This window comes from Mus caroli, chromosome 9 (assembly GCF_900094665.2).
Source record: "Mus caroli chromosome 9, CAROLI_EIJ_v1.1, whole genome shotgun sequence".
Taxonomy (NCBI): domain Eukaryota; kingdom Metazoa; phylum Chordata; class Mammalia; order Rodentia; family Muridae; genus Mus; species Mus caroli.
This window is the reverse complement of record NC_034578.1, coordinates 63,910,091-63,935,027: the sequence shown is the minus strand read 5'-3', so window position 1 is coordinate 63,935,027 and position 24,937 is coordinate 63,910,091. Positions and strand designations below refer to the sequence as shown.

Here is a 24,937-nt window from a genome sequence, read left to right as displayed (position 1 = left end):
AGAGATGAATCAGGCCTTGGCTGGGACAGAGAGCAAAGGCTACCAAGCCAGAACGACTCCTTACTTATAAATGTTTGAAGGGGGCTGCCCCAGCAGGCCACTCTTTCCCTTGGATTTTACATTATAGACCAATTAAAATAGACAGAATTTTCTAAAGATGCCTAAGTCATCCTTTGTATTGATTTATCTTCATTGTGTCAGTTTTAATTTGTGTCGACTTAACAGGCAGAATCAGCTTGGGACTTGTAAAGTGCACCCCAGGTCTTTCTGCCATCATTTCTGTTCCTACCATGGTGAGAGGGGCTGATGGTACAGGTTGGGAGGGTGAAGCTGGGATTGCCAATCAATTCTGCTAGCCGCTGCAAGCGTCTTTCTCCTGCTCTTCCACACATCCTCCCGCCCGCCTATAAGCCTCTGCAATATTCCTTTCCAGTATTGCTGGGGTAAGGGACAAAGGGCTCCATAGTCACACTCTGACCTCGAGGCTTTTGTCAGGCTCTTTCTGAAGCTCTGTATAGTGAGGAGGGTGGGGTTTCCAAGATGCCAAAGGTGAGTTATCTAATTGCTTTTGCTTCTCTGTCTTAGCCACCTCTTGGCAGGCCCTCAGGAGCTGCTGTCTTAGACCCTTTTGATCACAGAGAAGCCACCAGCAACTCCCTGCTCTCACCTTTCCTTTTTATTCCAGTGGGCTAGACTTCTTGCAGCTCCCCAGAATATTTACCCACTCACACTCTAAGGCAGATCTAAATACTTGCCATCCTCTGTGCTGTGCAGGGCCCTCTGCACTCTTCATTTCTTCAGCAACTATACTTAGCAAAAGAATGCTGGCCTTTCTACCCCAATAGTCAAGAGGTACCTAAACTACTCCTCAGAGAAACATTATCTTCATCATCATCATTGCCATCATCATCATCTCCCTAGAGCTCCTTCAAAATGTATATTCTAACTGGGGATGTAGCTCAGATGTCAGAGCAGTTGCCTAGCATGCAAGATGCCCCAGATTCCATTCCCAGCACCAAATAAAGTATAGTGGAACATATTAGTAATTCCAGCTCTCAGGAGGTAGAGCCAAGAAGATCTAAAGTTCAAGGTCACCTTGAGCTACAAGGCAAGGATATAAGAAAAGCCAGAAAACAATGGAGGCTCTCAGGCCCCATCTAGACCTACTGAACCAGACTCTGGAGGTGGGCTTAGGATCTGTTACTGAATATCACCTCCTCAAATGATCCTGGCGCTTGCCAAGGACTAAGACAAGCTTCACTAGGTGGCAGCTAGTTTTATACGTGTATGTGTGATTCCTGAAAAAGAGCCCGGACATTCTGAAGTTCTCAAACAGATGTTGAATATAGAAAGTATAATAGCTACAAGCTAGTGCAAGTTGCTAGCATGGTGCTAGCCTACCCTGATGATGAAAACGAGCGGCTGCCTGTGCAAGCCCAATGCACGATGTTCTTGCTGGTTTTCTTTGACTCATTGACTGTGTGGGAAACTGCTGAATCCACAGCACACTGTGGCCACTAGCCTGGCCAGACAACAATATTATTCATAAAACCAAATGGTGGAAATAACTCATATCAACAGAGAAATGAATAAGCAAAACTGTGGCATAGACATACAATGGAATATTACCCGGCCATAAAGGACCCATCTTATTCCAAGAACCTAACCCACAGGATGCCTGAGGGCTTCGGTATGCCTCTGTATTTTCACAACAGCCATCACAGAGCCAAACACACAACAGAGGCTTCTAGACTTTTACTCAAAGATTGGCTCACATGGTCTAGACTCAGAAGAGTGGTCACCATGCCTAAATGGGAACTTCTTACAACGCAGCGTTTTTGATACTGTAGTTTGGAGATGAACCTTGAACTCTGCATGTCCAACCCCCCCCTCCCCGAAGTGCTGATGTGGCTGGGCTGGGCCCCACATTTGTCAACCACTGTGCTAAAGCGTTATTTCTCAACCTTTGCCACACAGAGGAATCTCTGTGAGCTTCCAATCCTGCCTGGCCCTGCCTATGAGGTTTTGCTTAACTGGTCTTGAACTGCCTCAGAGATCCTAATATTTAGCTGACGTTGAGAAGAGCTGGTGGAGGCCCTCATCCGCTCAAAGGCCCTTGTCTGATTGGAGCCAGGGCTGTGTTTTTCTCTTGGGTCAAGGCAAGGTTGCTGTTTTGTTTTATAGCAGCAACTAAAATGAAATTTTGAGACAAGGTCTCATATAGCCCAGGCTAGCCTCAAACTCCCATGTAGTTTAAGAATAACCTCGAGGGCTGGAGAGATAGCTCAGCTATTGAGAGCACTGGCTGCTCTTCCAGAGGACTCATGTTCAATTCCCAGCACCCACATGGCAGCTCACTGCTGTCTGTAATTCCAACTCTAGAAAATCCAACATTCCCATGCAGGCAAAACACCAATGCACTAAAGATAAATAAAGTTTAAACAATGACCTTGAGTTTCTGGATTCAGAGTCCATGGTGGTCAAAGTCACATAGAATCCACTGATTTTGAACTTTTGATGATCCTGCTTTTGCCTCTGGAGTGCTGGATTATAGACATGTAAAACTATGTTAGGTTTTATGTGGTGCTGGGGACTGAACCCAGGACTTCATGCATGCCAGGCAAGCACTCCCCAAACACAATCAATGGTTTCTACCCATTCTCCCTCCTTCCAGCCCCTGGTGACCACAAATCCATTTTCCCTCTATATGGAGTTGCCTATTCTGTATTTAATGTAGAGTCAGTCACATGGTATCCGGTCCCAGAGGGGCTTCATTTATCATCCTGTTTCCAAGGCTTGTCCCTCGAGCATGCATTCAGTCCACTCCTTTTTACAGCTGAGAACCATGTCACTCTGTTTATATGCTACAATTTGCTTAACCATTCATAAGGTTGATCTTGTTATAATTTAAGTATTTGACTCTAGGTAAGTTGCTTTTGTCCTTTCATGTGAAGGAGTTGCTGGCTAAAAGGAGACAAGCTGTGACCGGACCCAGGAAGCAGTTGGTAGGAAAAGGATGGGGGGGTCAAGAAGGCTATCACTCATAGCAAGCTCCTGGGTAGAAAGAGAAAACCTGAAATATCAGGAGCTACAAAGGATAGAACAGTGTTCCTGGCACGGAAAGGAGACCCGTGGGAGAGCAAACACTGTGGGCGGAGGCAGCCTCCCTGGCTGGCTGCTTCCCTGGCAGAGACACTTGTAAATGTCACAGGTGCTTCTCCTCAGGGGTGCAGCTGCCTGCCTGCTGACAGAAGCACTTGCTCTGCCTCTCCCTCTTCCTCCCCCTTCTCAGGGGCTCAACTGTTATATACCAGAGGCTGGGAGGGGGCTATAGCTTGGCTGGCATTTTCGTAGGAGTTCAAGGAAAATCGGACTATCTAAATTGAATGTTGCTCTGGATTGGTGACTAGTTGTGGACTTTCCATGTCTGTGCACTGGGTGAGAATCTCCCCTTTGCTCTGGTCCGGCTTCACTCTGCTCTGAATGCAACAAGAATCGTCTGCCTACTCCCTTCTGCACTTCCCCTGCTGATCAGACCTTGGCCGCTCACTCTGCTCAATCCCCTGTCCACAGACCACTGAATCCACATGCTCTTTCTTCTGCCATCATTTTCCTCACAGGCTTCACCCTTGCCGTGCTCTGTCTTGCCGCCCCTGCTCCTTTTCTGTCTCTTCCTGTTTTATGTCATAAGACGAGATGTCACTGCGTGGTCCAGCTTGGCCCCAAACTCTTCATCCCCCTGCCTCTGCCTCCCAAGTGCTGAGATCACGTCATTCTCAGCAGCCCTGCAGCTCCAGCTGTTTCTAAAACTTCTCACTGTTTTCAGGACATGGCTTTGTCTGAGTTGTCACCTCAGATCTCTAGTTCCTCTGAATCTCTGTGAGGTGGCCTGTCTCTTGAGATTTTGGTTATAAATCTCGCCTTTATTGGCTGAGCCATCTCTTCAGCCCCAGGCTGCCTGTCTCTTAATGTGAGCTCTTTGGCGGCTTTTCCCTGCTTTTCTTCTTATGCTCACCTCTGGGTTGATCTAGACCCTTCTTATACCATGTTACTCCCAGGGATCAAATTCAGGCTGAGCCATCTTGCTGCAATATCTGTTTTCATGTCTACTTCTCTTTAACTATCTATCAATCCACTTTGGGCAAGGCTCTGGCTCTGCCCTCCTATATGCCACCAAATGGTCAGCCCCTCCCTCCCCCGAGCAAATTGGTATCGATTGGGGGAAGGATAAATGAATCAGTGAACATGCAAGTATCCAAATACTCCCTCTCAAGTACAGTTAGATATGAAAATGAAGAAGCTAACAAGCTGGCACGGGGCGTTGGATTCATAAGCATGTTCATACCCTAGGGCGGCCTTCCTGGTACTGTAGGAGGGGACCTTTGAAAATGCTCTGGGCTAGGGAGTTGGCTCAGTCAGTATCACGCTTGCCATTCGATCATGAGGACCTGAGTTCAGATCCCTACAACCAACATAAATGTCAGGCTCACTGATGCCCCAGTCCTGAGTTGGGGTGATGGGCAGCTCCCTGGAATTTCTTGGCCAGTCAGGCTAGCTGAATCTGTAAACTTCAAGTTTAGTAAGAGACTCTGTCTCAGATAGATAGATAGATAGATAGATAGATAGATAGATAGATAGATAGATTACATAGATGGATGGATGAATGTATACATACATACATAGAAAGTGATAGAGGAAAACACCCAGTGTTAACCTCTGACTTACACACATACATACAAGTAGGTCAACACACATACATGCACACACACACCACACACACACCACATACACACACACGCACACACACACAACTCTTCTCTTAGCTGAAGCTGTATCTCATGAAAGAGTACTTGTATAGGATACACAAGGCATTGAGGCCAATCCCTTGCCTAAGAGAAGAGAAGGAAGGGAAGAGGAAAGGAAGGGGAGGGGGAAGGAGCATATTAGTAACACAGGGGGTAGAAGCTATCCAGGTTCTCCAGCAATGTTGGATGCCAGCTGTAGAGTCCAGCCGAGCCCCAGTGCTCTACCGAATGAAGCAACAGGACCCATCAGACACACGCACAGTGTCTACGTGCCCTTGCATTGCACAGAACCCTGCTTTCCTAAGCATGAACTTAATCTTCTCTGGACCCAGTTTTGTTGCTTCACCTGTGGAGTTATTTTAGACTAAGCCAGGTGATTTTCAGTCGGAGCAATTTGCCCCTCGGGGAACATTTGGCAATGTGTAGAGATATTGTTGGTTATCACAAGTAGGGGCATGCTGTCAGCATCTGCTGGACAGAAGCCAGGCATTCTGGGAAGCATCTTGCAAGGCACAGAACCAATCTATGACAAAAATCCCACCACAAAGCTCAGTCATGCAGAATCTCAGAAGCCCTGGACTAGAGGATTATTCTTGTTCCTTCAGGGCACAGGGAAGAAGCAACCAAATAACACTCACAGTGAACATTTTCTTGAGGGGAGTGGTTGCTCTCACTGTCAGTCATCATGGGCAGAAACGTGGAGTAGGGGGCTGGCTTTAGGGATGAGAAGACATAGGTACAGGGACTGCAGCCTACGAAGACAAGGCTGATGCCTATGAGGCTGACACTGTCCCTGCCATCTGAAAAGACAGGACACTGAGGTCATCCTCAGGGAACGCTGACAACCTGTGTTTATTCTAGATTCCCCTCCACACCATTTCTTTTCTTTTGAGAGAGAGGTAGGGGTAGAGGGGGCAGAGGGACAAGGAGAGGGGGAGGGGAAGGACAGGGAGAGAGGGAGGGAGGGAGGGAGAGAGAGAGAGAGAGAGAGAGCGAGCAAGAGAGCACATGTATGCACGTCATGGTTTGAGTAGGGATATCAGAAGACAATTTGCAGGAGTTAGTTTTCTATTTAAATTTTCTTAAACTCCAAGACCTACTGGGTTTAGAGTTCTTTCAACAAAGTCATGATTCACTGAGCACTGAATATGCCCCAGGCAACCCTTTGATAAGGCATTGACTAAGTTTTCCTACAAAAAAAGCCAGATGAGAGGGATTTCCAGCTTCACAGGTTACACAGTCTCTGTCGAAAGTCAGTTCTGCTGTTGTGGCAGAAAAGCAACCTCGGGGAAAAGGCAGGCAAAAGACCAAAGCATGCTCTTGTGCAACTTAATTCACTAGAACAGTGGAGGGCTGGACCACAGTTCTGAGTTATTTCTATTTGCAAAGCTACCCTATGACATAGGTACCATGTTCTCATTTAGTGGACAAGGTAAATGAGCTCAGAAAGATGGAATAACATGGTAGGCTGGATAGTTTTATGTCCACGTGACATAAGCTAAAGTCATTTGAGAGTATGGAACCTCAATCAAGAAAATGCCTCCGTTAAGATCCAGCTATATGGCATTTTCTTAATTACTGATTAATGAGGGGAGGGTGGTGCCATCCCTGGACTGCTGGTTCTGGGTTCTGTAAAAAAAAGAAGACTGAACAAACCATGAAGAGCAAGAGAGCATAGACAGAAAGTCTCCTGACTTCCTTCAATGACAGTCAGTGATATGGAAGTGTAAGCCAAAGAAACCCTTTCCTCCCCTACTTGCTTTTTGGTGATGGTCTTTCATCATAGCCAAAAGGTCCTTAACTGAGACATATGGCTACCGGCATGGCCAGTTACTAACAAGGCTGAGCCGGGCACTGTGGAAGCCCTTGTTCTCACCATAGCAACCTCTCAACACAAGGGACAGGGGTCAGAGGTGGCTAGGAGGTAAAGCCTACTGGATCTATGAGAGCTGGTGGGGAAACAGGAGTGGAGGGGGTTGTGACATCATAAAACATCCCCTTTACCAGTCCCTGGAGAACCCAGAAATGAGAAGAAGTGGGGATTGTATCAGAAGACATCAGCTTTGGCTGGGCTGCAGCTAGGTTAGTAGAGTGCTATCTAGCTCACAGGAAGCCCTGCATTCAGTCCCTAGCACCACAGAAAACCAGATGCAATGGCACACACCAGTGATCTCAAGACTTAGGAAGTCAAGACAAGAAGATCAGGAGTTCAAGGTCAGCCTTGACTGCCCAGCCTGTTAAAGGACCTGGACTACTACTTCAGACAAACAAACAAACAAACAAACAAGAACTTTCTGCCCTTCCCTAGAGTGAAGTTGGAGCTAAGGTGAAGTTGGATTGGCCTCTGAATGCTGATCAAGAGTTTAGTAGCTTTCACAAAAGGAAAGTTCTTTCTGATAGATAACTTATAGCTCGTGTGTGTGTGTGTGTGTGTGTGTGTGTGTGTGAGAGAGAGAGAGAGAGAGAGAGAGAGAGAGAGAGAGAGAGAGAGAGATTACTCCCTTCATTTTCCCTTTATGGAAAAAAAATGATCAGTTCTCATCCTTAATGATGTTCCACTATAGACTACTTCCAACAGTCTTTTCCAAAGGTTTGAAGCACAACGAGGAAACCAAAGGCTTTGAAACCATCTCCCCGAGCTGCCAGTACTGCTTTGAGACCTTGGATACCTTTCTTTGGTTCTCAGAGCTTCGCTCGCAGGATGCAGGGGGCAGCAGCCATCTCACAGGGCAGCCGTGAGGCGCTGGTGTCCTTTCTGGACAGTCTAAACAAGGTGAACTATTTTATTGGAATGCAGGTCGTTCAGAGCTGAAGCATCTCGGTCCCTTCCCAGATTCAGGGCCTGCTTTCCAACCTTTCACAGTAGTGTCTCCCTTTTACTTCACCTAAAACGCATCTTGTTTTCTGTCCAGTGCACAGGGGCATTGTATTTCACTCAGACTGGTGTCTCCTTTGAAACCCTACCACCCTCGATCAGGTGTCACGGTCTCCTTAGAGCCTTTTCTGAATCCCAGAGCTGTGTCCATAGATGGATGCTTCCTCAGTTCCCCACCACCTACCTCTGGAGCCAGTCACCGAGTAACTCACCTCCTGGGCCGGCATGGTTCCTCACTGACACGTTACCACTCACAGGCCCCAGAACACTGCACGGTACACAGCAGGTCACCAGCAACCACTGAGGGAAAGCTCTTCATCAATAGTCACCAAGTTCATGTTTAGACCGTCCACAAATAACACCAAATGTCTCACAGCTGCCCTGTGAGATGGCTGCTGCCCCCTGCATCCTGCGAGCAAAGCTCTGCGAATCAAAGCAAGGTACCCAAAGTCTCACAGCTAGTCCAGCTGTGAGTGGCCGCTCTGGGAGATAGCTTCATGAAGCAGGGACCTGTGCTTCCTGAGGTGCAAGGATCATGCTCAGCCCCTGTGGTTCTCGAGTCTTCTCCCAGATATCCATTTCGAGATGAGACCCTTCCCTGCCTCCTCCTTGCTGATGGACCCATGACAACAACACGTCTATCAAAAGTGGGGACTCTGGGGGGAACCTGCCAGCAGAGGCTTTAAGATAGAGCCAAGCAATTATGTGGAGGCACAAACATGCGACTCAGTAACAAACTGGGAGGACCCTCTAAGTAGATGAAGGTGTCAGGAGAGGGGCATAACTAGGCACAGAGGTCATGTGTGACCAAGGGTGGACGAGCTGAGTCTCTCTTCCCACCATTTCTGCATGCAGCTCTTCTCACATCCTGCGGGACTTGCTCCTCCATCCCTTTGAGGCCTGTAGGCCAGAGCCATCGCTGGTCGGCTCCTTCACTCAAGCATATCCGCCACTCTGCTCTCCTCCGAGCAATCACAGCAATCTGACCTGCGTTTCCCACGAGCATGCCGCAATGAGCTCTGTCTAATGTTTGTTTATATCAACAGGCATTAGTCTGCCGTGTTTTCCTTAACCACCAAGCCTTTTATCCCACGGAGGGGAAGAAAAGCGAGTTAACTTGGCGTGATGTGTCTCTGACACGTCTACACTGTGTACTTTCCTTTTTTTGTTTTTCTTTCAGTCCCTGCGTTTCCTCTATGGCATGATATGTCATGTAGGAGCACAGTCCGGCATAAAGCAAGCATTGCCAAACGCCTGGGGAAGTGATTCAGGTGAAAGTCAGGAGACCCAGGTCTGGCTGTGCACGGCCCTTTGGCTCTGCTTACCCTCTTGCCAACTGTTTCCTTGGTCTCATTTGTAAATGGGGATGAGGCCTGGATGGCTCCATCTGCATCTCCTCTTCCCCGTGCTACCTTAGGGCCCTTCCAGGCAATAGTGACAGTCAGCCTGCATGAATATATGCAGTGAAGCTGAGCTGAGAGCTGAGCAGGCTGTCACCAAAAGAAGACCACACCGTGAGCTGTCCGTCTAGCTCTAAACTCTTCCAGCAGGCCCATGTCTGTGTCGCTGGTCCCTTGATCTGGAACCCACTCTCCTTTCCTCACATCCTCTGCTCTCCCTTCCCAGTGTTTCCCACCCAATCCATTCTTCATCCCACAGTCAAGATGATCCTGCTCAAAGCTTCCCCCTCACATGAGTCTTCTACTTAGAAGAACATTCTAGTAGCAGCTTCCTGCTGCCTCCCTAGCAGGCTGAAGACTCCTCTCTCTCCAAGTTCTTTCTTTCATCACTGAGGTTCTGGGTCATTTTCATACCAGCCTCCTCACTGACCACTGTGCAGGTTGTCTCTCTGTCCCCGGTGCCCTTCCCTGGCTCTTATATGACCTTCAGGTCTCAGCTCAAGCTGCCACAGTGAGCTGCTCCTAATCCAGTGGTTTTCAACTTGTGGGTTGTGACCCCTGGGGGGGGGTGTCAAATGACCCTTCACAGGGGTCACATATCAGATATTCTGCATATCAGACGTCTACATCATGATTCATAACAGGAGAAAAACTACAGTTATAAAGTAGCAAATCATTTTATGGTTGGGAGGTCACCATAACAGGAAGGACTGTATTACAGGGGTGCAGCATCAGGAAACGTATGAGCCTCCGCCATAGTCCTTTCCTCGCGACACTGAGTGGGAGCTCTCTGCTCTGGGCTTTAAGACCCAGTTACTTGCAGAGTCTCCAGACTGCCAGGCCCGTAACGGAGCTCAGCTCTAATTCCTGTCTGTTTCCTCAGCCCCATGTTTGGCACTAACTACTCACTCAGTAAATATTTGCAGTATGTTGTAAACTTATCCTCTCAGGTGTACTAAAGCCTCTGGTCTCCGATTACTACACGGTAGCCAGCTCATTATTGTAGTAATTTCTTAAAAATCAAACAAAAAAAATTAGCTAGGGGCATAGCTCAGTTGCTCACCCAGCATGAACAAAGTCCTAGTTCAACTCTCAGCACTGCATAAAACTAGGTGTGGTCGCACACGCCTGGGATCCCAGCACTTGGAAGGTGGAGACAAGAAGGTCAGAAGTTCAAGGTCATTCTCAGGTATAAAGTGAGTTTGAGGCCAGCCTAGGATATGTTAGTCCCTACCTATAAATAAATAAATAAATAAATAAATAGGCACTTATTCAAGTTGGAGCGACTGGCCTTCCTGGTAATCAAAGCCAAAAAGGGAAACAGTGACTTGCATAACTGCTTCAGACCTGCTACAAAATATCTTTGTCACTCAAGCTTAAAGTATCACCTCGTTTTCTTTCTCCATTTCTCTTGCAGTTCCCAAGGAGGGGCTACTCCAAAAAAGCACTGGGAATCATTGGCTAATGTCACTCTTGGGTACAATAAGCAAAGCCCACTCTCATTGTGACTGAGGCACCTCCGCCAGCCTGTCTTGCATGGAATCTGCACGGGTCCCTATGAGAATTGCACAGGTCTTCTCCACTCTACCCAGAGGTCCCCCAGCAGACTGAGTCACTCATTACGGATTGCAAAAGCATTGTAAAAGGTAAGGTGAGCTAAACAGAACCATCTGACTTAGAGTTATGTTATGCCAATCCTGAGTCAACCTTTATAGACGCAAGGAGGTGGCAGCCAAGATTTGTTCCTTCCTGGTTGGCACAAATCAAATGACTGTCGGGGACTCGGAAGGCTTCCTCTGTAAAGGGATACTTCTGTAAACTAAAAGGACACATCAATTATATTGCTAAAACTTCTCCTTGCTTACCCAGCATGCCTGATCGAGTGTGTGAGCTATGAACTGATAGAAAGCTCTGTAGAGCTGTATTCAAACCCGAATGAGTCCCTGTCCTTCCTAGATGCTGGAGCGGAGTGTGCACAGCCTTTCAATGCCTTTCCAATCCTTTGATCCCTCCCCTTGCTTTCACTACTTATTGAAACTACTCATTTCTGCCCCTTTGTCCACATTCCTGGCATCTAGAGCATGGTTTCTCGGTGAAGATTCAAGAGGCAGCTATCATACTTTCATGGTTCGAGATGCCACTAATAACTGGATTACCAAAGGCTCAGTGGGTAGACAGGCCTCTCAGCCCAGCACTCTGCAGGCTGAGACAGATGACCCACACACTTCCAGATAGCCTGGGACACATAGTGAGACTCCTGTCTCAATAAGATCTATCTTGACTTCAGAAATGCTAAGATGTGAGGAAAGTAGGTCATCAGGAACCAAATATAATCGAGCCTTTGACCATGGCAGGTGCACCAACTCTGTCTACATCTCACCAAGCTGCCCTGGATAATCTGGCTAGGGCTGCATGGCTGCTTCACTGCAGGACTACCTGGCAGAGGCAGGTCAGTAAAGGATCAGGAAGGAGAGAGGGCCTGTCTCCTTCAGAGCCTGTGGGTGTCTCCCTAAAGCATTCTGCAAACATTTTCTTCACTCTTGTGCTCTGGATTCAACGTGTCTCTCAAAGACTCATGTATTGAAGGTCTAGTCTCCAGTGGCTATGTGTTGCTATGGAGAAGTGATTGACTCACCAGGACAGCAACTTCGTAAATACAGGAATCCGTGAGGGTGTTCATAGCTTCATGGGCTATCAGGAGGTAGAAATGTCTGGTGGAAGAAGGCTACTGGGGAGGGGTCTGCGAAGGAGCTATTTGGATATTCCTGCCTCTCTGCTCCCTGGATGCAATGTGGTGAGTAGCCCCACCCCCGTCCATCCTCTCTACCATGTTACTATGGTGCCCTGCCTCACTCAGGGCCAGAACAGTGAAGACAGATAGCGAAAGCTGTGTAACCATGAGAAAAAGAAAACTTATCTTGCCAGGCTTGGTATTTTGTGCCCTTAATCTTAATGCTTGAGAGGCAGAGGCAAGGGCATCCCTATGAACCCAAGGCTAGCCTGATCTAAGTGCCAACCAGAGGTACACAGTAAGACCCTTTCTTTAAAAAAATTTTTTTCTTAGGCATTTTGTCACAGTGACACATCATACAAGCCATACTTACTAGTGCCTTCCTGGAGCACACACACACACACACACACACACACACACACACACACACACCAGCTTTGAATTTAGCTCTTATGCCAATTTAGAGGTCTCTTTTGGTCAAGTGCAAAGGGAACCATACATAGGCTCCTCTCTAGACATGAAAGTCCTGCATGGATCTAGACATATGTAGCCCAGAGTCACCCTATGCCAAGTTCGTTTCCTTCTTAGGCTTAGGCATCCATGATAGGCCTGCTTCCTGGGAAACGGGTGCTTGGCTGATATGACCTTGGCTGTGCAGACAGATACATGGTGCCTAAGTGCCAAGAAAACACCAGGAAATTAGATCCACCTTCATGCTTATCTGAAGAACAAAGCCAGAAAAAACACCACTGGGCTGGGGGAGGGGGAACTCTTGTGTGTTTTGTACAATTCTTCCCTTCTCAAAAAGAAATATCCTTTGTTTAATCACAATATAAGAGGATATCTGATGGCCATAAAACCAATTCAGAGAGAGAGAGAGAGAGACTACATGGGTGCCTTGGCTGCTCAAGTGTTATCAGGTATTGGCATAGACAAGGGCATGTGTGGCTTTTAGCTTTGAGCCAGCCTCGTTCCATGAACTATCTTCTTTGATCCTCATTAAGCCAGGGATAGTTCTCAAACTTGAGTAGACACTAGACTCATACAAAGGGCTTGCTAAAATGATGGCTACCTAGAAGATTTCCTGATTGGTGGATAGGCCTGGGGCAGGGCCAAGAATCTGCACATCTAACAGTCTCACTGATGCTGATGGTGTTGGCCCAAGGACCATGCTTTGAGACACACCAAGCTAGATGTTGTCCCTCCCAGTTTTATAACTATGGACAGAACAGCCAAGTTACTTCCTAATACCAGCCATCCAGAAAGTGGCCTAGTGGCTATGCCCAATATCTGTCGGTTTCTGGAGTCTCCATATTTCTACATCCCAGTTTTCTGCCAACTACTCACCCACAGTCATCACACCCAACAGTAGGGATGAATACTGCCACCTCTATTCTCTCGCCTGGCTGGAAAGGCCAGTGGTAGTCACGAAGTCGCAGAGATCTGGAAAGCTTCAGATCTCCAGGACACGGTTAAACCCCAACTCTGCAACCCAGGAAAGATGAGGACCATTGCAAGTGGGCAGACCACACCACATCCCAACAGACCCTGCATGTCATGGCTTTAATTAACAGTAACTGGGACTGGAGCCCAGATTTAATAAATGAGAGTGGGTCAGATTGCTGGCCTCAGGAAAATCCCCCGACACAGGGACAAGGTTCAGTTCTCTAATAGGAAAAACATGCCTGGCCGTTTCCAGCTCTCTGAAGAGTACTTTGGGCCTCTTATTCATGCTCAGGATGGCAGCTGTGGGACACTGGAGAAAGACATGCACCCCCTTAATTAAATCTGCCTTGTAATTGTGTGTGCCCCCAGCTGCCTTTTTCGGCCCCTCCCCTGGCCTTCAACAGGCCTGCTTTTATTACTGCAGTTTGGGGGTGAGGCCACATGGGTCTCCATCTCTGCTTTAGGGTAGAAAGTAATGTTTGCTTCCCAGCCTCCTTTCCTGTGTTCCGTTTCTGGGTCTTAAAGTCTAAGAAGGGCTTAAGGAGTGTGCAGGGCCCCAGGGCACATGTGTTGGCAGCAGCTTTGTATTCCAGCAGAGGCAGGCAGAGGGCAGGTGGAGGCAGGGCCGGAAAGACGTGAGGGATGTGAATGTGATGTCTGCGGCTATGGAGGATCCCATTCGATTTCCTCCCGTTCACGTGTGTGCAGGGTGAGCATGTGCATGTGTGTCCACATTGATGTAGAATCCAGAGTTAGTCTCAGTGGTCCCTCTTTTAGACTCTGTCAAGATTGTTTTTTGAGACAAGGTGTCTCCTTGGGTCCTGGGTCTAGCCAGTTAGGCTAGGCTAGCTGGCCAGGAAGCCTCAGGGGTCTGCCTGTCTCTGTGTCCTCAGCACTTGGGTTACAAACGTGTCACTACTCACAGCTCTTCTGTGGTTGCTTGTGTGGGAAGCACTCTACGGAATGAACTACCTCCCCAGTAACTGTTAAGGACGGAGAATCCATTTTGTGGGAGGCATGGGGTAGGCATAGAGAAAGAATGACAGTTCTGGGAATGCATGGCAGGGCCTGGAACACACCAAGTCCTCCCCAGGCCAAAGCTGTCCAAGCTAACACCGAGCTGGGCGGGAAGAGCTGTGTTCTACTGCAGTCAACCATCGACCCCCCCCCAACATAGCCAGGACCCCACTGATCCCCAACGCACATGTCAAGATCGAGAGGCTAGCCCAATGCCCTGGGAGTGGGTGATGTGGGACTCTCCAGGTACCCACCCTTCCCGGTGTGATGATGAAGGTCCATCTTAGTTGCTGAGTCTCTTTCTAAGTTGGCTCAGATCCGCAGACATCCAAACCTAGCATCTGGTACCACTGGAGATGGTGACCACTCTCTGTTCTTGGTTCATTAGTCCCAATACTGACATCCCCGTTTGGTTACTCCACTGTTTCAAATACACTGGATGCCGTGTGTGCGTGTGTGCGTGTGTGTCCATGTGCATGCTCATACATATACCATACTGCATGTGTCGAGGTCAGAGAACCACTTTCAGGAGTGGGTTCTCTTGTTCCACCCTGTGGGTCCCACCTCAGCAAACTTAGATTGTCAGACGGTAGGCATCTTTGCCCCCTGAGCCATCTCTCTGGCCCTCAATGACATTTTTGTTGTTGTTGTTTTAACATAAGGCTAGTAGAACCTGCCTACCAGAGAAAAATGTCTTTATTAGCTAGCTGTAATTTTTCACTTTTTGCATTGAGTCTAATGTATATACAAGCAAATGCATGTATCATACGCCAACAGCTTGGTAGATTTTCATAAACTGAACTCGGTACCCATGCCAAGGAACTGAGTATACCCAGCTACCTCTGATGCCACTTTCCAGTCACCTCCTCCTCGCTACCCACAGTACACCCATTCTCTTAATTTGTAGCCCCAGATTTGCTTTAGCAGGCTGGAGTTTGCCCTCAGCTCACATGATAGCCTGACTTTGCAGGTCAGTCTCTCAAGAGTTGAGCAGGTAAAGTACTCAGCTCTACAGGGCTGACTGGGCACTGGCTTAAAGTGGAGGTGGGCAGGGGACCGGCTCCAACACCTATCCTCTCTCGTGATCAAGCCTTGAAAATTCTAAAGCCAGCCCAGGAACAGAGGAGGGGCAGGACCTGGGCCATCTTGGCTGGAAGATGACCCTGTGTCTGGAGAGCCGCCATGAGGTCAACACAGTGGCTCAGTGCCAGGGACAGCAGTTAAAAAAAATCCCATATATTTCTAGAGGTTCCATCATGTGCAGCAGACAGCAGGAAACATGGGGCAAGGTGATTCAGTGGCACTGGTTGGGCTTGTCACGTTCTGTTCAGCCCTTACTGCTGGAAAACCACTTCCTTCCAACACCAGTGCTGAGCCTGCCATCTACCTGTGTGACTCTGGGTACAGGTGCCAACTGCCAGCTGCTGGCCTGGACCTGTTGCTGCCTAAGCTGTCCTCATTCTGTCCCCCAGGTCACATGCCCACTGAGGGATGACTGTGCACCCCTAATCGAAACCAGCTTTGGGCTGGGTTTGTAGCTCAGAGGTAGATTACAAACACAAAGCCCCAGTTTAATCCCAATGACACATAAATTGGACATGGTAGCACAAGCCCATAATCCCACCTTTCAGGGGGTGGAAGCAGGAGAATCGGAATTCAGAGTCATCCTTGGCTACAGAGTGAGTTTTAGGGACTAGCCTGGGCTAAGAAGAGACCCTATCTCAAAACACCAAAAACAAAAACCTAGTCTAGGTTCTCAACGTGTATTATCAGGTTCCTCATCCCAGAGACATTCTAACTGCACAGTGCAGATGGCAGGGGTCTGCCCAGGGCTAGAGGTCGGGAAGAACAGCCCTGGGCCAGGCCTCATGGCTACTGAAAGGAGCCAGTCCTGGAACAATGCTCGAGACAGCTACAGCTGATGTGGATGTCCCCTGTTCCCTCCTCATTCTGCCTGAAGGCTTGGGAGCCGGAGCAGAGACCCAGAGAGCCCTGTAGAGACTTGACTTGTATGTGAGATGCCAACAGAAGTGGTGGGGGCAAGTTAGCCCTAACTCTCTGGCTAGAAGGATCTTGGGAAGTGTCTGCATACAGTCCTTTCAGGGTGTGCATGAGACTCTGAGGCTTGGAGTATGGCTCAGTGGGCGGTGCTCATCTAGATTCTAGACCAGTGGCTCTCAGCCTTCCTGATGCTGTGACCTGTTAATACAGTTACAGTGACAATACACGTTGAGGTGACCCCCTCCGACCATAAAGTTATTTTCATTGCTACTTCATAACTGTAACTTTACTAGTTATGAATCTCATGTGAATATTTGATATCTGAGATATCCGATATGCAACCCCCGTGAAAGGGTTGTTTGAGCCCCCAAGGGGTCATAGCCCTCAGGTTGAGAACCTCTGCTCTAGAGGCTTTGTGGTAGATTCTCAGTACAGCAAAAGTACATAAATAAATAATCTATACCTTGAGGAATGTTTTTAAAAATGCAGGTCTCTCAGGTCTCTCCTTACATTCAGGCTCAACCCAGAAGCCTGCATTTTCAGAAAGCATTCTAGAAGATTCTAATGTAGCTGATGCCAAGACACAGTCTGAGGAGCACTGATCTACACAACTCCATCCTCAGGTTGCAGATGGGGAAATGAGGCCCACAGAGGCCCAAGTGGCACAGAATCCATGTACGCATCCTCCATTGTGCTATACACAAACACACACATGCAGGCACACGTGCGGGCACACACAGAACCTGTCCAAGGGACTCTTCCTTTGACGGACTCTCACCCTGCCCTTTTGTAAGGTAAGTGTAAAGACAGGGAACAGAACAGAGTTTTCACAAAGGCTCAGCACTTTCCAATCTCCTTTCTATCAGCCAAGTGTCTTCTTCCTAAAACCCAGCTATGCTCCCTCCCCTACCCACCACACGCAGAGCAAGGCAGAACTTCCTGACCTCCTCCGCTTGATGCATTCTTTCTGACCTCCAAACCCATGCCTCTTCTATAAAGCCTTCTTCCTGTACTGCCTTCCCATTCCAGTTGCTTGGCCTTCCATCTCTGCCCGTGTGATGATGCCCTTGGCACCTGGGCCAACAGAACTTCTCCCACCCTGTCAGTTCTCCCCTTCTTTTAAGGCCGATGTAGAAATGTGGTTCCTTCAGGAAGTCTTTTCACCTTCCAGCACGGGATCTCTCCTCTGACAATCAGAGCACTGGGCCATTCATTTGCAATCTGCTGCTACTACCTATTATGTTCTGCTTTGAATTATGAACTTTAGTAATTCCCAGCTACAGAGCTCAGCATACCCTTCTAATTACCCACCCACCTAGTAACGTTCCTTGCACGTAATAAGTACATAGTACATAAAGGATGTTAGTAATGGTGGAGCTATGCAGGACTGGGGGGCGGGGTGCCGAGTGCCTGGAGGCCTGGCCTGAGAGAATGTGGCTTTTGGTTCAGTGACTTTCCTATGCTTCCTGGCTACCCAAACATTCCAAGGTCAGACTTCCCTACGGTATGCGTCTACTCTTATAATCAATTTTCCTGACTGTCACCATCATAGCCATTGAGTCTCCTGGCTTTAACATTGGCAGAACACCTCTGCTTTCTTCGCTCACTAGGGTCATTGAGGTCACTTCTATGCTGCACCTTGTGCAGTAGACTCTGACCATATCAAAATATCACTAACTTTCCTACACTGGCCCGAAGGCCAGGTGCCTGTCTTCCTGTTCCCACTCCAGCCAGTGGTGAGGTTGCCAATTTACTGCAACAGTGTAGCCCTGCCAACTGTCTTACAAGCTGGCCAAACCGCTAACATGTTCTTGACCCAGTCCCCCAGAAGCCCTGAACCATATTTCACATAGGACAAGCCTCACTGAAGACTGGCCATCATCTCTGCATCCACTTGCTTACAACATGGCCACAAAAAGTTAATTTCAGAATCACTGACAGCTTAAGTTCTAGGGCCTGAGCCAAACTTTCAGAAAGGAGTCCTTTCTTCTTTGTTGAAGCATACATGTCCTGTGAGGAGGAAGGGTTCCCTCCTGCCAGCGTCCCTGTAGCTGGAGGTCTGGGAGAAATCCTTACTGGAATTTGGAAGTCTTAATTCTGAGTCTCACAGTTAAAGTGCCTAGTGCAGGTTTTCTACTTGGGTTAAAATTCAGAATGTAACTCCCAGGAGGAGCCATGCTCTATCAATGCCTCTTCCACCGACAGCCCAACTTTTCCCAACCACCACCACACCCCAAACAACGTCCATTAAGCTTCTAGTTTTCTTATTAAGACATTCATCTCCTAAGAGAGGGAGAAAGAGAGAGAATGAGAGAGAGAGAGAGAGAGAGAGAGAGAGGGAGAGAGAGAGAGAGAGAGAGAGAGAGAGAGAGAGAGACCTTGTGTTAGATCCTCAGCACAGCAAAAGTACATAAATTAATAAATCTACACCTTGGGGAATGTTTTTAAAAATACAGGTCTCTCAGGTCTCTCCTTACATTCAGGCTCAGCCCAGAAGCCTGCATTTTCAGAAAGCATTCTAGAAGATTCTAATGTAGCTGATGCCAAGACACAGTCTGAGGAGCACTGATCTACACGACTCCATCCTCAAGTTGCAGATGAGGACATGAAGCCCACAGGGGCCCAGATGAACAGAATCCATGTAAGCATCCTCCATTGTGCTATACACAAACGCACACACGCAGGCACATATATATAAATATTTAGAATCTCTACTTACCAACATAGGTCCACTTGGATCCTGTAAAGAACAGAGGGAAACAGATAAGTACAACACAACAGAGCTAACAGAAGTGAAGAAGAAACTCCACATCTAGTTTTCAAATGGGTGAGGCTGAAAAGGAAGTCAGCGCCCCCAAATAAGAACTCCTGACTTAGAGCCAGAATCATGTCTCCTCCGAGCTGAGCTCAGGATGGGGAGTTTACAGGGGTGGATGTGGACTTAGAGGGGCTTCTGGAATAGATGCTATCCCCAGACAAGTTAGGAAAGCCAAACATTACTAACTGGACAGGGAATTCCAAGTGACTTGAAACTCCAAAGTAATCAATGTGTTGGTTCAAACAGTGGGAGCTCTCTCTCTCTTCCTCCCTCTCCCTCCTCCTCTCTCTCTCTCTCTCTCTCTCTCTCTCTCTCTCTCTCCTCTTCCCTCTTCCAGTAGACACCGTGTGTATGAGTGATAGTGGGCCCCTCACAATGGACCAGACACTCGTGCATTCTATCTTCTCCCCTGCTGGAAACACTATTTAGCATCTTGCTTCTTTTCATTCAACACTGTATCCTGGAGAACTTTTCACCAGAGAGCAGAAATGGAAGATGTTTTCCCCCAAGGGAGCTGCCATTCTCATCTGAGTTTCAATGCCAGCCCTGGCAGGGATGTGGAGGAGACATCCTGCCAGGAATATAACCCAAGCCACCCACCACCTCCCACTCCACACCCGTCACAGCACACAGGTCCCTCACTCCCACATCGAGGGATATTTTTAAGCAGTTGTTACAGGACTCTGCTCTTGTCTCCCAGGCTGCCCACCTTCTCCCTCCCTCAGGAAGAACACTGAGCCCCCAAGCTGAGATGTGTCTCCCTGTACACTAGGGAACTCCTGAGCACCCTTTGTCTGTCATCTTCCGAGAGTCTCTGGCTGGGAGAAATAGCTGGACGAATAAAGACCTGGCTCTCCTTTGTTTCTCAATAAACTGTAGTGTCAAGGATCTGGCCACTCGCCATGAGCAGGAAAGTCCTACTTAAACCAAAGCTGGTTTCTAGAAGTGTTGCTTTTTCACTTCTTTCTTTTTAATGTTGGTATCACCTCTTTTTCTTCTCCATTATTGCTACTACTGCCTTCTTCCATTTCTTTGCCTCTGTGTTAATTCTGTTTTTAATTTTCATATTGATAGTTTTGATCAAATGAGACATCTGAACAAGTTTAGAGCCAGATGGTTCTGCGAAGCTTCTTAACAAATATCACCCCCACCCCAGTCACTTACCATTTACTTACTTGCCAGGATGGTTTGGGGTTCTTTTAAATGACTCTTTAAGTATTTTCTCTATACCTTTGAAAATATATTAATATTGTCCCCACTTGGGTTTTGTAGACTCAGGCACTATTTACCAACATCCTACCTTGGAAGAGAAGAGTGTAGTTTTCACAGATGATGTAAAGTGACCTGTCATAGATAGACCATGTGCCTACTACTAGTCTCAGCATGGTTATCACTCATGAACCATGTTCCCATACATTTCAGGAGCTTCCTAAGGGGGTGGGAGTTGAGCTCTTCCTAGAATAGAACCATTACCTTTCCAAAAAAAAAAAAAAAGTTGAATTTGGGCAGCTCAGCAGTGCCTGTTAGAACCTGCAAACTCGGTTGGCACTGGGCAGGGAGATGCCCTGAGGAAAGGGCATTTGGCAAAGTCAGGCCAGGGGTCTTGCTCTGCCTGCTCCCTCCCTTGGGTGCTAGCAGCTTCCAGGAGCTGATGACACTGCAGCCAGGCAGTGTGATCTTGCCTGGATCTCCACCTTCAGTTCAGGCAGAGCAGGCTCAATGGACTTCACTGAACCAGCCCTCAGCCATAGCAACAAAGAACACCATGCTGTCTTCAGAAAACCTTCAGCTTCACCTTGTGCTCCTCCCACCCCTGGACTGAGGGCTCTTCTTAGGCATTCTTCTTAGGCTCTTCTTAGCGTCAGCTTTAACAAATTTCAGCCCCCAAGTATCAGAAGAGCACACTTTGACCCCCTTACTCAGCTAACCCTCCAGCCCCAACCTTGTATTAACTGGTCTCCTGTCCACCTCAGTGAGTTTTGTTTGACTTCATCTCCTGAGGCAGTTAAGAAACCTACCCAATAAATAGCAGTGTAAAAGCTTAGAACTTAGCGGTAGCTAAGACTGCTCAGTGTGAGGGGAAAGTGGAGCTTTACTGCAAACTCCCTCTAATGCAGTTTAGAGAATGAGGAGGACATGAAGGTGTGGAGGGGGGCAGGGGGCAACAAAGAGGAGAATGGAGAGCCCCAAACTTTAAAAAAAAATCAATAGAGTCCTTCTCTCCTTTGCGTGAGGTGCTTGGTGCTAAAATGACTTCTGGTGAACTTCAGTCTCCATAGATTCCTTTAGAGCTAGCAGCTACCCAAAGTTAACAGTTTTCAAAATTGATCATCACTTTTGTGGGACTTCTCCCACATTCTGCTTCTTCCTGACTGCATGGGAAAGGTGACAGTAGGCAGACCCTGCCAGCCAGTTGATGAAAGTTCAGTAAAAGGGTAGTGGCTTGTTGCCCACAGGCAGTGTGGTCCTCCAAGGGGGGAAGGAGAGCAGAGCTCTGATACCGCTGGGAAGGAGCTGTGCTCTCTCCCTGCTGCCTGGCCAGGGGAATCATTGTTCAGCCATTGTGGTCACTCTTGGTCCCTTCTATTGCAACCCAAGAACTGTACACCCACAAGTATCACCACTGTGTGGGGACCCATTGACACAAACAAGCAGGACCCAGTCCCCACTTTCTCCCTAAGGTTAGTAGTAGCCTGAGGGAGAGGCAGGCTAAAGCTTGCTTTTCCTTTTCTTATTCCAAAGGAGTTAATTATCCAGGCTTTGGACATGAGCCCACAATTCAGGCTCCTCTTCCCACCTCAACCTGACACTCTGTTCAGCACCCTTGCCCTTTGGGTTTCAGCCCCTTATTACAATTAGAAATAAGGCATGTGCGCACACATGTAGGTTCGGTGTAGCAGAGTTCTCGAGGGGAAAGACAATGAATAACGATGGGCTACATTATCCCCTTGACACGGAGTGTGAAACCTACTGGTTAACTGCCTCTCTGAGGGTTCTGACGATCAGCCAGACACCTCTTCTTGCAGATCACAGCACACAGGAAGACAGTCCTTTCTCAGCGCTATGCACGTGGTTCCGGGATCCTGGCTAGCAAGTTTCCAAGCCCCATCTCCAGAGGTAGTGCTCAGAAAAGAGGCAAATGAGTAACTACAACTGTGCGCCAAGCACCGTTAAAAAAAACGTGCCTCCAAATAACCTCAGCAAACAGTGCATCCCAAATGATCCCAAAGCTAGCATCCTTTCTTGAAAATGTGCTAGGCACACAGCAACTTCCTTACTCACTCAGTAGTGATTTTACTTTATCTTGCAAGAGCCTGGCAGAAATCCTCTCTCTGCCCAGGCAAGGCTCAGTGCACAGGACTTTTTTTTTTTTTTTTTTTTAAGTAAGCAGAAACTTTACCGTTGAGTGGGGCTGAGCTGGAAGGCTGCTTCTTAAGGATCACCAACAGGAGGACGACAGTCGCGCGCAGGCTGCGGTGAGGCATCTTTGTCCCGGCGACTCAAAGCTGCCACTCACTCGGAGCTGTGGGGCGCTCGGAGCTGGCAGCGGTGCACCAGCACAGTGTGCACGTAGCCTGGGACCAAGGCGTGCACGTTGGTTGTGTAGACTCGTGGCTGCCTGTAGGCTGCTTTTTAATGCCGCGACTCAACCCTAAACATGATGTCATCAGGCAGGAGGGCGGGGCAGAACGCCCAGCCTACCGGAGGGCAGGAGCCCCAGGTCCGAGGTGAGTTGAGGTCCTGACTTAAGTGGTCCTCAGTGGCCCACTGGGCCACAGGTTACTTGGGGGAGCCAGTTCTCGCAGGGAGGTATGGGAAGTCAGGGACCCATGCAGCAATCACTTCCCTAGATGTGACTGTGGTCTGTCACTGCCCTTACTTGAAAGCCCCAGCATAGAATGCTGTTTGGGCCAAAGCCTCTTTCAGGGTCTGAATGTTTCTGCCTGGTCTTAGCCAAGTAGCTGTGAATTACACAGCACATCCAGATTAAGCTCTTCTCAACGAAACCACAAAGAGACTGTGAATCGGAAACTAAGATAAAGGGATTCACAGGAATGAGTCGCTTTTCTTGGCGATTAGCATTTCCCTTAGGAGGAGGAGACATGTAGACAAGGCTTACTCCTTGTGCAAATTCACAGGATCAGCCCATCCTCAGTAGGCAGCAGGTGGAGAAGGTGCCCTCTCTGAAGTAGTGGTGAAAGAAAAGGACTTGCTTTATTGCCGAGTGTCTACAAGCATCAGAGACCAGGCTAGGGGTTATGTGGACCAGTGTCCAGGCTATTTCCAATGCTGGTTTATCACCTGTTTGTTGCTACTCCTGCCCACTATTCTCCAACCTCCGCCTGCTTTGCAATATACACACTTACACTCTAGACAGGAGCCCGTTGTTCTGATCACGTTTGTGTCTAGTCTGCCCATGAGGAGCTGAATCTTCCTGACCTCCTGCTCTGCTGTTCCCCACCCTTACCTCCTATATCTTCTGTTTGTTATTCCCGCCTGAGATGGTCTCTGCTTCCCTGGCTCCTCCATATCTCTCTACCACCTCAGGTGTGGGTCTCAGTTTCCTGCTCCTACTAACCCTGGTCTCCTGCTGCCTACACATACGGAATAGTACCTAACTCCATGTTTGTAACCTGGCCCGCCATGCCCTCTTCTCTGGGCCAAGTCAACCAGCCCAGCCCTCCCCCGTCCCTTGTCTGTTCTGGCACTCAACCTATATAGACTCAGGTTGGCCTTGGTGACCAAAGAGGCCATTTGTTCACCTACAACTTGGAGAGACTGAGCAGCTGAGAACCACCAGGAAGCAGGTGCCACCTGCATTTCAAGGGGTGTTACTGTTCTGTCCCTAACAGCTCAACTATTGTATGGGTAATAAAGGGCTTGAAATCTCTTCAAGGAAGTTGTTACAATGACAATTTTGTCACAAGCATTTCCAGACCACAATAAGCTTAAGGGTGACCTTTTCTCCGAGATGAATGGCCTTGAATGAGCTCTGAAGTGACTTAGGCAGTATCATTAAAGGCTGAGGTGGACTGGGGAGCAGAAGGCCTAGAGAGACCCCTGCATGTTCTGAGATGCAGATTCTGTGCCCAGAGAGTGAAGCCTTGACTGGTTCAAGGCCAACTGAATCATACCTGCCACCGGCCCGTGCCACTCCCACGACAGGTGTTTTTCAGTATGTCGGAAAGTGCTCAGTTCAACTTCTCAAATGTTCACTTTAAAAGGATCCCCAAAGATGGAGGGAAAAAAGAAGGATATGGTGGATTTAGTCAAATAGTAAGAATAGATCATAAACTAGGAGCCACAGAGGGAAAGCTTGTGACATTCATCGTCTGTCTAGCAGATAGCTGGCTAATTGGTAAAGAATGGTTAACAGAAGGGAATCAAGAATATAAGCTAAAGCTCGGTGTGGTGGGTTACACCTGAAGTCCCAGCACACAGGAAGCTGAGGCAGGGGGATCTCTGAGATGCAAAGTGAAGCCCTGTGTCAACAAGAAAGGGACAGAATAATCTGGGAGGAGATAATAAAGAGGTGGCTCGGAGGGTGAAGCTGTTTGCTGGGAAAACCTAGTCAGCCGAATTGATCCTTAGACTCCACAGTAAGGAAGGAGAGAACTGACTCTTTCAAGGTGTTCTATAACCTCACCATGTATGCCAAAGCATGCTTCCTCTTAGCCCCACACGGATGATGATGATGATGATGATGATGAGGAGGAGGAGGAGGAGGAGGAGGAGGAGGAGGAGGAGGAAGAAGAAGAAGAAGAAGAAGAAGAAGAAGAAGAAGAAGAAGAAGAAGAAGAAGAAGAAGAAGAAGAAGAAGAAGAAGAAGAAGAAGAAGAAGGT

At 48.1% G+C, this 24,937-nt stretch overlaps 1 protein-coding gene across 4 annotated transcripts in view; it reads right to left on the bottom strand.

Moving 5' to 3' along the window:
• Nucleotides 1–22,736, bottom strand: part of Ca12 (carbonic anhydrase 12) — a 53,161-nt gene extending 30,425 nt beyond the window's left edge. For 2 of the 4 annotated variants that reach the window (XM_029481838.1, XM_029481837.1), the window contains exons 1-2: nt 22,494–22,708; nt 18,995–19,015 (exon numbers count right to left, since the gene is read on the bottom strand). In XM_029481838.1, coding sequence (XP_029337698.1) covers nt 18,995–19,015; nt 22,494–22,578 — 106 coding nt within the window. In that variant the 5' untranslated portion in view covers nt 22,579–22,708. Of the gene's footprint in view, nt 1–18,994; nt 19,016–22,493 lie in introns of all 4 variants that reach the window. The other 2 variants (XM_021172566.2, XM_029481836.1) reach the window with 2 other exon arrangements.
• Nucleotides 22,737–24,937: the final 2,201 nt, after the last annotated feature.